Here is a 14,338-nt window from a genome sequence, read left to right as displayed (position 1 = left end):
TGTTTTTTCACTCCTTACAATACCAACAAAAAGGTTGTGAATGATGCACAGTGGAAAATATACGTCAACGTCATTCAGAAATGTTGCTGACTTCTCAGGGCTGGAGCTCATCTGAAATGGACTGATGTACTTTGGAGTCTTAGGAGACAATATTTTATATTGTCTATTTAAAAAACAAACAAACAAAACCTTACATCTTCCTTTTTAGCCCAAAGAAGAACATTCATTCTACCTTCTAGACAACGTGTTTTTTCAGGGAAATTGGAATGTTTTCCGGCATCATATTTGAAATGAGCATGTGCAAAATCATATTAATAATGAAGGACATAAGGTGTAACCCCACTGAGACACCTGTTTGACTAATTCCTTGAAAAGTTAAAGTATAAATGAAAGTGGACACCTCCAGCATGCATGCATTTGCAAATACCACAGTTTTTTTGTTATTGCTTTATTATGCTGAGAGATCTGACGGTCAGAACTTCAAAAGCCTCTGTGGTCAGAGTCTCTCTGATTCACTGAATCTTTTAGACACTTGTGGCTAATCCATCTGTCCAGATGTGGACCCCAACGCTGCCCCCAGAGAGGCTCTCCTGACACTGAGGTTGGGAGACATCATTAAAGCCTACAGCCACATGGCTAATGGGTGTTTCCAGGGGCACACTGACAGGGCCAGCTGTGTCAAGTCTGCAGCTCTGTTCTAGAATTAGAACCTCGGTGGAGATCTAGAATTAGTTTCACCATTCCACCGTTCCAGACAAACACAGCTCCGGGGTCGGCTGCTTGGCTTCGTTTGGCCTTTCTTCTGACAGTTTCCGGTGCTTTTAGGACAGCTCTTCAGAGACTCCTGTCTCCCCTACTGCAGTACACTTCCCCAGAACAAGTATTGTTGGCCTCACCCTTTCTCTCTAGCACAAAAAAAAGAATGTAAGTAATCCGAGGTGATGGGGATCCTGATTTTTAAAGTGGACTTGTTTTGACATTAATGGTGTCCTTGGTGCATGAATAACATTGTTATGGCCATGGGAAATAATTCTGGGGCAAAAAGGAGGTGATAAATGCAGAGAAATTACAGCTGTAGATAGTGTCATGTTACACATATATAATGCAACAGAAAGTAGAGTTACATCATATGTACTAAAGTTTTAATACACTCTATAATGAGCGCTGACACAGGGACTCCATTGAACATGCACAACTTGCATAAACTCCTTAGAAAAACACTTAAAACTGGTGGAGTTGGACATTCATTCTAAATGCCAAGTGTGGACCAGTATTGGACTTTAGAGCAGATAGGCTTAATAAAAACACATTTTAGCATATTAAATTTACTATTACATTTCCTTCTACTTATTAACCAGTTTACATTCCCAAGCATATTACATTCTAAGGCTTGTAACTACATGGACAATACACAGATTTTTACGCAAACAAGAGGAGGTATCATTTAGATGTGTGCTATGGACATCAGTCCAGATTCTACAACAAAAAGCGTTTATGTGAGAACTGAACAGGGAGCAGTTGAAGCCCATTAATCAGGAATGGCAAGTGCTTGACGTATGTGTGCAAAATCCCTACTCTAAACAGTTCTAGAGGCAGCGCTGCCCTTGAGGCAGAAAGAACATTACTTGCCAATAGGCCGGGATGAACGTGATTGGTCAGAGATTTTCATATACAGGGCCATAAACCAGTAAATCTCTGCCTAGACCCTTGTGTTTGCATGCTCTGACTGACAGAAATGACTAATATCTGAATAACATCTGAAATGTTCAATATACTGTACATTTAGTACTGTTTCATAATTCTTTTGTAAGTGTTGCAAAAACTTTCAGTATTTTGTTTTACTCAAATGGAGGATAATGTAACCTGGTGCCTCCAAAGAAGCTGCAGAATGCTCTGTTACCTCTGAGTTCCTTTTGCACACTTAATTTATAATCGCTGCCTCTGAAGTAGCTGCAGAATGGCATACAATAATGCTCTGCTTCCTCTGTGTTATTCCACTTTGATATAGTACCCACCTCAGAAGCATTATTGTATAACATTCTGTAGCTTCTTCAGAGGCATCAATCATAGCTGAAATGTGCAGGAAAGTGCTTCTCCAGAATCTGCCTCAGAAGCAACAGCTTTTTAAAATTCTGCAGCTTTTTTAAAGCAGTTACATTAATACATTAATATAGCTGTGTTCATCAGTAAATAGTATGAAAAAAAAGTTAATAGTAGTGTAGAAGCTATGTAAAGTTCATAGTATCAGGGCCATGCCTAGACTGTGAGGAGACCTAGTCTTGGCCCCAAGATGGAATGTTGCATTATGAAATCTTTAAGAAATGTTTGTAAGACCAATCCCAACAATAATCATACTAGGGCTGTCCCGAATACCATTTTTAGGGCTTTGGAGCTTTAGCTGAGATATTCGGGGAATATTTGAATATTCGGGGACTGGGGAGGGTGTATTGTTGTCATTAACAAAATCTGCTTCCGACACCTGCTTTAGCTTGCTACCTATGCTCGCTAACTAAGGGCACAGATTATAATTTGGACCTGGATGTGATGTTTCACAAGGTCACGACTAAGCAAGTGCATAGCCCCATAGCCAGGGCCTAGGCATGCCCATGCATAGTATGTATACATACATGCATCATCTTTTCTGCTTATCCATTTCAGGGTCGTGGATCACTGTGTAACATTGATGTTAATCTTATCTCAGTCAAGCGCAAACTGTCTCTGTCTTAACACACATTTTTTTGTAATCCGACTTCAGCATAATTCCACCAAAAAAAGAAACCATCAAAAAACTGTTTTGCATGGTTTTAACAGTCCAAAACGGATTAGTGAAGTAAATGTTTGTCCAGTATTGGTTTATCTGAAATATCATGTATTTTATCAGAATTAGAAGAGATAGGAGAAGAAGCTGCAGGGTGTGAGGTGAGGTTTTAAAATTGACTCATGATTATAATGGAATAAACCCCAAAATACACAGAAGAAAATACTGCTTTATCTACAAAAAAATCAGTTTATAGCTAGCTACTATTTTGTGTATGGGATGGACTTTGACTCAACATATATGCCCCTCCTCTTTCTCACATCTAATGTGAAAGAGAGCTTGTGTTGTTTAGAACTGGAGTGAGTGAACCAGACCAGTCTTCTTGCAACTGATTTCATTCTATTCACCATGGCAGCTGAACATTAAATTCAGTGTTGCACAGTAAAGGCCTGTTTACAAGTATGGTTTTCACATTTAATATATGCATGCAATTTTTGGTTTTATAACACCCTGAGTACTCAGAAGAGAGAAGAGGATGAGAATATGGATTTCTCCATTAACAGTGATGATTTATTAATCATTGTGCTTTTAATCACTGCAACTAAAAGGAGCTCACACTGGGTACACGATGTTCTACAAAAACGCTCTGGCATGAACAGACTAGGACATATTCAGATAAAGAACAAATACTAAAAACAGTTCCTATGTTGTATAAGTTCCTCTCAGACAATATATGGCAATATATTTATAGACTCTATTGGCAAATCTTGTCTATGGATCATGCACCCATGGTTTAAAGAGGTATCTACAAACAAATAAAACACATTACCACTAACAACTCCCAAGTCAATGGCTGCTATATATTTGTGTGAAGTGGGGTGACACCACTTTTGCTTTTGGAGAAATTAAAGAACACAACATGCAGATAAACCAAAGGTGCAGTCTGGTATAATTTATTTCTATAATAACAAAGAGTATAAACAATAGAAACCAAACTGGGGAGAGGGGGCTTAAGAAGTTTTATGGGGTGATATAGCCCACCTAATACAGGATTAATGATGCCACCACATATGGCATTAATATTTATTCCCTTTTAAAGCAGGACCCTTAATGCAGAGAAATGTTTTATCTTTCAGCTGTAGAAACTGAAGTTTATTTAAACAGGCCTCAACGTGAAGTGGTGTAAGATGTTCAATCAGAAGCTGTAGATGTTTCTGTTTGGAGATTATTTGTCCTTATGCTTCTTAAACAAGGCGTACAACACTTTCAGTGTAGCGGACACATCTTGGGACACGATATCTGTCAGAGCGGAAAGAGAAAGTTGTCACTGGAAACGTCACAGTAAGAAGCAGCACACACGTAACCCACATACACACTCAGAATACTAAAGATGAATTTAAAGTGGAGTAAGACAACAAGTCAATCAATCAAACACACATTCGTACACACTCTTTCTCTCTTACACACACACAAACACGCAGCTATGTCATCCTGTTCAGTTTCTCATTCTATACATCATTCAGAAGATCAATATAGGAGCCAGTGCAAGAGGAGCATACGGATCATTTTCATTTCCATTTCTTCTCCATTCACTCCATTCTTCACTATGACACAGAGAAGTCAGGGGCATCTCAGAGGTCAGACAGTCTATCACAAACTTTCATCACCGCTGAGGCAAGAATGAATAAACACAAACTAAACACCTGACTCCATTCTTCCCTGGAAAAAGGACTCTACATTATATAAACCCCCAGCACCTTTTTATACAGATATGTTCCAGCAGCGCACACAAATCCACGCTCTTTGCTGACATACAGTATAATTGCTTCATGACATGTATCAGAGCCAGTTAAGTGCTTTCCATACAGACAGCCATCTCAATTAGCATTGCATTACCTGCACACAAACGCACAGGGGCATGACAGGGCAAGGCAATCCTCTAAATAAACAGTGTGAAACATTCAGTTGGAAAAGACTTTATCCCTGTACTGTGTACTGTTTGCGTGTAAATGTGCTTTGCTATTAATGGGTATTAAGCTTACACCAGCATTGTTTAACAAACTTCTCCCTAATTTAGTCACTGCAACTTCCACCCGTGAGTTAGGTCTCCCCAATCACAGAGTGACACCAAGCTCAGCGGAGGAATGCCACTCACGCTTCCTCATAGACATGTGACTCCAGCCACAGCGTCTTTTCGTTCTGCTGCACTATTGCCCAATTCTATTATGTTTATTTCATGTTACTAAAAACAATGATTCTGAACTTTTTTACTGTAATTTTCAGACTGAAACCATGTGCTTGTTAATTACACCATTAAAATACACTGGCAGATTGCACATGTATAAAATATCTTACATCAGTACAGGTGCTGTCTTTCAGTTCACTTCTAGGGAGAACTGTGTTGATTTAACAGCACACAACGGCATGACACATTTGAATTTGAGTGTAGCCACCCTCTTACCTTCAGGGTCAACACTAGACACTGGTATTTTTATGTCATTGAGGAGATTCAAAGCCAGGGACACATTGTGGAGCTAGAACAGAGAAAGATAAAGAGTAACCATGCAGTGGCTATTGTTATTGAACTAATTATCAGTTGAAAGGCAAAAATGCGTAAGTCCCGAATGAACGGGTCCCAAAATAGCCGCTCTGTTACAGTGTGCAGATGCCAGTCCATTTGGGTTAAATTAATATTTGCTGTCACAACTTGATTTGACATCTGTCGTCCCAGCACACAGCCTGTCTCCTGCACTGTAATGAGTGGGTGCAGATTGATCACTCTTAATGAACAGAAAACAACAGGCATGCTCCAGGGGTTTTGAATAATGACATACAGTAATCCCAACAGATGCTAAATATAATTGGGGGAATCTTGTTGGATTGGATGCTGAAAGATTCTGTAGTGATGAAATATCACATACATGGGAACACATTTTTATGAATTACATTAAAAAAATCTAATTAAATGCCCATATGTCAAGCCAAAACCTGCATGATTTCAACACTGCTTTAAGGACAAGTTCCCCTTGGACAGTGTGTGCTACTCCATTCCTGTATGTAGGAGCTCAGTGTTTTGGCCCCTTAGTGGGACAGAGAAAAATCTCAGAACTTGGACCTCTACTTAGTCATTCTTCATTTGGCCAATTTATTCATTCATATATTCCAGTGGCACTGTCTATATAGGTGGGCTTAAGTCTAAAATCCAGTCAACTGCTTTTTGTAATTATATTAATAATACATCTATATCATACTTGTATCTTAAAAGGCCCATAAATGTATTAACTACAGATTGTGAATTCTAAACAGAACAAAGCAAAGAAACTCACCATCTCTGCTTGGCCATCAGGAGAGAGGTAAAATTCATAGAGTGGAATGAAGAACCCTTCCAACTCACCAATCAGCAAAAGCAGAATCACCCCATCTGCAAACTGATGATACCAAAATCACTTGGTACACACACATATTACCAGTATATGTAATTAGTGTGCCTACATGCTATATATATATATATATATATATATATATATATATATATATATATATATATTAGGACATATATTTCCAAGGTCTGACAGAAACACCAATATCCACATATTTTCAAGTCCATTATACAAACTGCCACAGTATATGAAGAAAGAAATAATCTTTTAAACTTTCAACTGAAAATGGAGATACATGCTTTTTATTGAACAGCAACAATATTAACATACACACAACCTCCCATATGTACATTAACTAATCTCTAGATTAATTATGCATCCAAATACAAACAAAATGCTGTAATGAGTTGTTGAACTATATTGTTTAAGGAATAATGAAGAGGAGATTGAGAATTTCTGAAATGTGGGAGCTACAGTGGGATTATATCTACACATCACTTCATCCACATGGATTCAGCATTGTGTTTGGTTAACTGAAAATCTAATCTGCAAACCACATGCGTAAAAGAGAGGCAAGCGTATTAGTAATCAATCCAATCCACCAATGATTTGAAAGATAATGCCAAAGATAATTAAGTGCAACAAACTATGCACAGTGTTCCGAAGTGTTCAAAAATGAGCTACGGCATCTTTAAAAAGGTTTATTTAACCCCTTAAATTATCTATTTCACACATCTCTAACTTTCAAATAATTCAGTGTTTTTTTCATGCAACTACTGAATAATAAGCCTTACAATGCAATAAGCCTGCATATATGGGGATTAGAATAACACTATGTTACAAAAAAGCTGTGTAATTCAGGCTCTAGTATATATGGCAAATCATTATGCAAACTGCCAGTGAATCATTACAGATCCACGGGGAAGGTCAAATGTCTAAACCTTTGTATTATTCTTGTGTGATGATCAATGTTTATTTACCTGCTTCTCTATGTCAGCAACCTGCAGCCTCAGTGGTGACATGTTCTTATTGACAAAGTGTAGGATGGCCTAGAATTATAAAAGCAGATGAGCTGCCATGTTTACGGTATCTTTAGGCTGCTACTGACATTAGGAATGGTAACGAGTACAGCAGTGTGTTACCTTCTTTACTGTGGCAATTTTGTGCGCATCAAGTTTGAGTAGTTCATCTATGGGGTGCATTTCTGTTAGAGAAAGTGTCAGAAAATACATTAAAATTAAGTGAAGCTGTTCTTAAATGCATTCTGACAAAACAATTACAAAAATGATAAATATTTATTCAAAAACGCACTGACTTACTGACAGATTGTTCATCTTCACTGGAAAATAAAACATGAAAGTAAGGAATACAGCTCTCATGGGAGTCAATATACATGTCAAACCACTGACACCCCTCATACTGAGTTAATGTATCTACTTTTAAGTACAATTTATCAACGGAAATGATCACTATGCTCAATGCCAAATGATGACACAAATGGTATAAAATCCATCCACATTGAGATCTATTCAAAGTCTTTGGGATGTGTTGGAGTGTGATTTATGATCCAAAAGTAATCATCCATCACCTGGTCCTGACCTTGCTAATTTGCATATTGCTAAATGCCTTTAAATTTTATCATGTGTTCCACCATTGAGTGTAAAGACATCCCAGAAGAGTAGAAATAATATATTAATACATGTAATATACATTTATATAATTTTAAATATAATATTGTGAATTGGTATTTGTACCTTGTGATGTATTCTATATGTTTGTCTGATCTGATGCCACTTTTGTTGACCTGTAGGATAAAAATTCACTTTTGAAGGTTAATTAAATCTTCGCTTGAAGCAACATTAACCTCTAGAGATAACAATGTGTGAATGCCATTTATTTTTTAATATCCATTTCTTTACATATTCATGAACTTCACCTCAACTGAGACAACTTCCACGTTGACATTCGGGGGCAGGGCCAGGGTTGGCTGGTAGTACTTCACTATGGCAACTAGCAGATGCAGTGTGGCCAACAGGTCTCGACTGTGGATGACTTATCGGTAGAGAAAACACTCAATCAGACACACATTAAAACAGTTTCAGCATGCTTCTGGCAGCTTTGTGAAAGTGCTGATCCTGTCTAATGTGATACACCTGACTTAAATTAACCCATTAGATCCTTTAAGGACGCATATGTGTGTTTACACTAATGTTTCTCCATTTCATATCTACAGAAGCTAAAACCATCATAGTAAAAACAAAACCACGAATCACCAATATGGTAACTTTATAGCAAAAAAGAACAAGCAGAAACTAGGCAAGCCTGGTTTAGCCAATTGACCATTAGCCATATAGCCATTGTCACAGAGGTTTTTCTGGCATTTCAGAAAATGGAAAGCCGAAAATACATACCCTTGGCATTGGAAGGTCTGGAGAAGCTTTGGTGCTTCATATCAATGTCTTTGTTTACAATAATAATTAGTAATAAACTTTAAAATGAGTTGATTTAGTTGATTAGTTAGATGAACATTTCTAAAACCAAGCACCTTAACATTTTATCAACCAAGTAATCTACACTTGATAAAGGAACAGGGCACCGCTAGAACTAGATATTTATTACTGACTTACATTTCTATAAGGGTCCAACTGAAAAAACTGTGCTGTAACAAATTCACAGCCTCGTTTATTTTGAGTAACACCTCGCTCTGGTGTTCTGGCTGTCAGTCAGCGAGTGTTTGTGCCTATTGTAGGCCAGCCGGCAGGCGGTCCGGCTAAAACAAAACATTCTTAAGGATGGTTTCCTAGACGGAGATTAAGCCTAGTCCTGGACTCTATCCTCATTTCAACTGAAAATTCACTATTTAAAATACTATGTAAACCCATAATGTTTAATTGAAGTTAATGCAGCATGATTTGTTCATGTATGCTCCTGATCACCTAAAGGGTTAATAACTGAATAACACTTTTATATTTAATAAATATTTCTGTGTACATTTAATCTGCAATATCTGGTTTGTTTACAGTTTGTAAATGATAACATCAAGTATTAAATGATGATGCAACTTCTCACGTTTGACGCTCCATTTCTCTGTTGTGTCCAGTTCAGGACTAAGTTCCAGGTTCTGGTTGAGGGTCTGTAGAATGACCTCCAACTTTCTTATCTGAGCATCACTGGTCAACGCAATCTCCTCTACATCTAACCGCACTCCTGCTAACTTGCCTGAGGTCAGAACACAGACACACACACAGACACCCAAACACAAACACACACCCACAGAGAGAGAGAGAGAGAGAGAGAGAGAGAGAGAGAGAGAGAGAGAGAGAGAGAGAGAGACAGAAAAACCTCAAGTATTTTGCCTGTAGCCTCCAGAAAGTTATCTCTAATGATTGTTGGTGATGTACACTATACGGCCACAACACAGTAGGCACAGGCTTGCCTGGACCACATAAGAAGTGTAAGTAAAATTCTGGATAAATCACATTTATTCAAATACTGAGGGAAAGAGACCAGTTTCATACGCAGTAAGTGATGAAGCACTAGTCCATCATATAGGTCTTCTTCCAATGACTGAACTACAATATGCTCTGTCTTCAGAGTAGTGTTGATCCACTCCACCAGCACCTAACACACACACACACACAAAGAGAGAAAGAGAGAGACAGACACACACACACACACACACACACACACAGAGAGAGAGAGAGAGAGAGAGAGAGAGAGAGAGAGAGAGAGAGAGAGAGAGAGAGAGAAGCTGTTACTTCTAGTGAAGAGGAATTTGTGTGGATTTTTGCTTCACCACATTTGTGAGGAAAGGACCTGTTCACATTTTAGACACATTAGAATACATTTGTGAGTTAATTTTGTACCTTGACTGCTTTGTAGGTCCACACACGTTTCACTAATGGGATTTTAATATTTGATTTAAGGCCAAAAGGACGTAAAAATGTCCAAAGGCAAACCTTAAAATCATAGAACACTGATTAGAAATATATACCAAAATTAGAAAAGAAAAGATAACAAACTATAATAAAATTAATAAGGAATAATATTCCAGAAGAGAGTGAATGAAGGAGAACAAGTCAATGAGATAGAGCATTCTAGAAGAACGGGGAGAAACTGTAGAACACTGAGTAAAAGGGAGCATTTCAGAACAAAAGAAATAGATATACATGCGTGTATTATTGCGATTATACCACAGTTTGTTATCGCTGTGTATTATTAGGTTTTAAGTTAATAATATAGTGAAAATTTGCTTATAAATCAACCTTCCGCGAGGAAAAATAGTTCCATCCCATCACACATTCCTTTATGCTCTTTTCAACGAAATTTGGATCTTTAACTTGTGCGATGTTGGGCCCGTCTAAATCAGAACACCAAGCAGTTCTCTGTTTAAGTTTACATTTTAGAGTATCGCTCCAAAGCCGTGCTCCTGAGCTGGTGAACGTGAGCCGCGGAGACGCGCCTCGACTCGAGTTAAACAGAATCACAAAAACCACAAAGACGTAGCAATTTACTGTTTTTTCTTTCTTTTTCAATCTCCGATTTTCTTTTGTTTACAAATCAGAAAGCAGAGTCCACTGTGCCATATTTTTACTCTGTTCAAAATAAGGTGAGCGAACGGAAAATGAACCTGCTCCCCATTGGGTGAAAACGTCCAGGCATGGCTTTTAAGTCTTGTAAGTGCTGGCGTCGTTGCTAGGTTACATGTATTTGCGGCGTGATACCTGAAGAGCTTCGGTCAGAGTGCCATTATCGTATATTAGCACGCCTAGAACGTCTCTCAGCCAATCATATTGCAGAGTCGGAACTAACTGTGGTATAATATAAAATTTTATTGGCCTCTCTTTCTTCTACTTAATTTATACTTGTCTGTGGGTTTGGGCGTCTCTGTTCCTCTGTCAGCCCTCACCTCTTTCAGCTTAGTCAGTTTGGGGTCGTTTAAAGATGTAGGTTGGATGATCTTCCTCCGTTCTCCTGCAGAGTGAACATTCAGTGGTGCATCACTTTTTCTACGTCAGCAGCTCACAGACGAAGCATTTCATTCTTCACTGGCTCACTTCATAAGAAATGCAGGCAGACAGCTCACATTCTTATGTTTTCTCACTCTGAGAAAACAGCAGCTGACTGGAGCTAAATCCCTCACAATAAAGCACTCACCTTGAAAAGATGCAGACGCTTCACTGCCTCGCTCCAATTCCATCTTTCCTTCCTCCATTATACACAGTCTGATTTATTAGAATGAAATAAATAAATAAATAAATAAACATTGCTCTAGAAAGCTTTTGGCCTTGATAGGAATTGTCATTAAAATTGCATTATGTAAGATTTTTGTGTTAAACCTGGAAGAAGCAAGAGTGAGTGTGACACCTACACACACACACACACGCATACACAACTCAGGAAGAAGGCCTGGTAATCCAACATTTCTTCCTACACATTAAACAGTCATTCTAGAGGTTACTGCATCAAAATGCCCTACCTGTAGTTTTAATGCTGGGAGCATTTTCTGATATAGTGATATTCATTAGGATATGTCAAGAAGGTAGGACAAATTGACAGAACAACACCTTGTTGTTTACAGGAGGGTCTGCGAAGTCTCAAAAGCAAAACCGATGAAGATATGGAGGAAAAATACATGTTCGTCACCAGTTATGAGTTTTCTTTTCAGTTTTCGTTTTTCAAAATGCTCAGGGAAGGAGTCCAGCACAATTCACATTATAAAACATTCTGTATGGTACATACCATTACACATTTCCACCAAAGAGCTATCTAAATCACCCATAAACATAGAATGTAACTTTAAAGGCATCATATTGATTATTATATAATTGGGGCATATTGTAGTATAAATACTAACATAAATGAGATACAAAATAAAGAGCCATCAGGTGATTTTCTATTATTAAATATTTTAAACTATTAACTATTAAACTATTTTAGTGATAGGGACAACTAAGGCTAAGAGGTCATTTAGTTTGTTTCTTTGTTTAGTGTAAGATTGATGATACATAGAGATGGCACATCGTGAATACTGAAGCAGATCAAAAGTGACTGGGTTCCAGCACAAGTCGCCAGAGTTGCCACAAACACAGAGCTGTGAGCTTCTAGTGCTGACATCTCTGTCTAAAACCATCCAGTGGAAACACATATAGGCTGCTGCAATTTCACTCCTCCCCTTCATACTCCAACATCATCTTCATCATCATCATATCTATGCCAACCCACAATGACATGATACAGACTGACAAAGGAAACATCAACCTATGAAAACTTTTCTCTGCACTGAGAGAGAGAGAGAGAGAGAGAGAGAGAGAGAGAGAGAGAGAGAGAGAGAGAGAAGGAAAGGCGCGAGCAAAAGAGAGATGTTTATTTGTGTGTGTTGATGGCTGTCAGGCCTGTTTGCCACTAGGTGACACAAGCCTTCACACCATGTGTCTACACAGCTGAGTGAATGGGCCTACCGTTCAGCAGCAGCGCGCAGACCCTCTGCCCTCGGCTGTCCCTTCTGTCCAGCCCTCGCAAGTCAACACTGCCACGATCAAATTCCCACAGCACACACATACACACACACTCCCTAACAGGCAAATTATTGCAGTCAGCAGTGTAAAAAGTTTCCAGTCTAATGTTTTAAGGATGAGCAAAAACAAACATGAATTTTCAGTCACTGAAAGACCAGGTTTGTGTGACCAGGATAAGGAAGTGGTAGTCAAGACACAGTGCTTCCTCTTTTCAGTTGTGTGGCTAAGTGTAAGCGGAAACTGCTCTGAAGAAACAGTTAAATTTTGTGTCACTAAAGGCAACCGTTAATAATAATCATAACACAGGAAGGGGGCATATATTTACAGTACACATGCAATTTACATGTACTTTAAAGAGGACATATTATACCCCTCTGCCACAGGTTAACACACCATACTCCCTGTGTCTACACAGCATTTGAAAGACACCTTTCAGTGTCTGTTTCTTTAAATGAGAATGATCCACAGCTCAGTTCACTGCGAGCCCAGAATTGAGAAATGAGGAACAGAAGCTCTAGTTTTTAGCCATTTTCATTGTTCTCTTTCTCCATTTTTGTATTCAGCATATTTATTGGATAATCTTTTTTTGGTGCATTTTGTGTTTATTTCACCTTGTCTTTGCACTCTCACAGAAACTCGTGTCCTGCACTGTAATGGGAAAGACTCAGATGAGGAGCTGGGACAATTTTAACTGTCGCCATTCTTATTATTTGCGGCACCCAAGATTTCTGACAGGGAAAATATTTCAAATTAATATGATTTTACTGAAACAATATATTTCATACTATGTCCCCTTAAAGTGTATGACTTGTGTATGTACTAGTCAACAGTCACAATTCATTATACCATCATTTTCATTCTATGTGGCATATACTCCAGCGTGTCTGTTAATCATGTTAGAGATGCAGGCCAACATAGCCTTAAGAGTCTTGTTTTCCTTCACAAGCTGAATTAAATCCTAGTCTGTCAAATGGAGGACAGTGGTGTTACTAAATTCACATTCCCAACCTGCAATCTCACTTATCCCTTACAATCAAACAAACAGATAAGTGCCTGTTCTGATTGGCTGCCTAATGTGTCTCATCCATGAATTAGCCTCAAGAATCTAGACCAAATGAACAGATGGGTTAACCTGCTATAGACCGATAGGTGGATATGTAATTTTTGTGACATCATAACACAATTGAATTCAACTTGTTTCTAAAAAGTAGTTTCCATTTATACTGCATAGTCTACATACTGTAGGTCAGCAATTATATTTTGAATATGGACAATGTTAGACAATGTTTGGACCCATACAATCACTGTAGCAAACAAAAGGGCAGGTACTAATTAGGTTTTTTGTGAGTGTGTGTTTGATTGATGAAGTAGTCATGAAGAATATTGTCTTTTTTAGTCTGAATTGGCATTTGGCTTCACTTCTTTTTAATCACAGATTTCTGACTTCAATTAATTCCGGAAAAAAAACTTTTTTTTTACAGTGCATGCATGTAGAGATGTGGAGAGTGAGGTACAATGCTCAAAGCACTCATTATTTGCAGCCCAAGAGGCTGATGTCTTTAAATGGAAGTGCAGGCATAGTCTCTGCCTCCTTGGCAACCAACTTTTATTATATCTACGTCACTCAGTTGCACAAGTCAGACTATGCGCGTGTTCTGTGAGTTTTTTCTTCTCTAAACGCA

The 14,338-nt window shown here is 38.3% G+C and overlaps 1 protein-coding gene across 3 annotated transcripts; it reads right to left on the bottom strand.

Annotated features, from left to right (window-relative positions):
* Positions 1-3,336: 3,336 nt before the first annotated feature.
* On the bottom strand, positions 3,337-12,942 carry parvg (parvin, gamma). Of its 3 annotated transcripts, XM_066669633.1 has the most exons (13): positions 12,600-12,731; positions 11,296-11,363; positions 11,048-11,112; positions 9,657-9,759; positions 9,208-9,357; positions 8,075-8,190; positions 7,893-7,942; positions 7,458-7,477; positions 7,281-7,342; positions 7,119-7,187; positions 6,085-6,186; positions 5,220-5,292; positions 3,337-4,057 (listed from the first exon to the last, which is right to left on the bottom strand). In XM_066669633.1, the coding sequence occupies exons 2-13, from the start codon at positions 11,351-11,353 to the stop codon at positions 3,984-3,986; spliced, it is 942 nt and encodes a 313-aa protein (XP_066525730.1). In that variant the 5' UTR covers positions 11,354-11,363; positions 12,600-12,731; the 3' UTR covers positions 3,337-3,983. The 3 variants fall into 3 exon arrangements, with proteins under 3 accessions (XP_066525730.1, XP_066525729.1, XP_066525731.1); XM_066669632.1 differs by lacking the exon at positions 11,296-11,363 and having other exon boundaries at positions 12,600-12,942; XM_066669634.1 differs by lacking the exons at positions 11,048-11,112; positions 11,296-11,363; positions 12,600-12,731 and adding an exon at positions 10,404-10,762.
* Positions 12,943-14,338: the final 1,396 nt, after the last annotated feature.

The sequence above is a fragment of the Hoplias malabaricus genome, chromosome 4 (assembly GCF_029633855.1).
Source record: "Hoplias malabaricus isolate fHopMal1 chromosome 4, fHopMal1.hap1, whole genome shotgun sequence".
Lineage (NCBI taxonomy): Eukaryota > Metazoa > Chordata > Actinopteri > Characiformes > Erythrinidae > Hoplias > Hoplias malabaricus.
The sequence above is the reverse complement of the archived record's forward strand: the minus strand, read 5'-3'. Positions and strand labels throughout refer to the sequence as shown.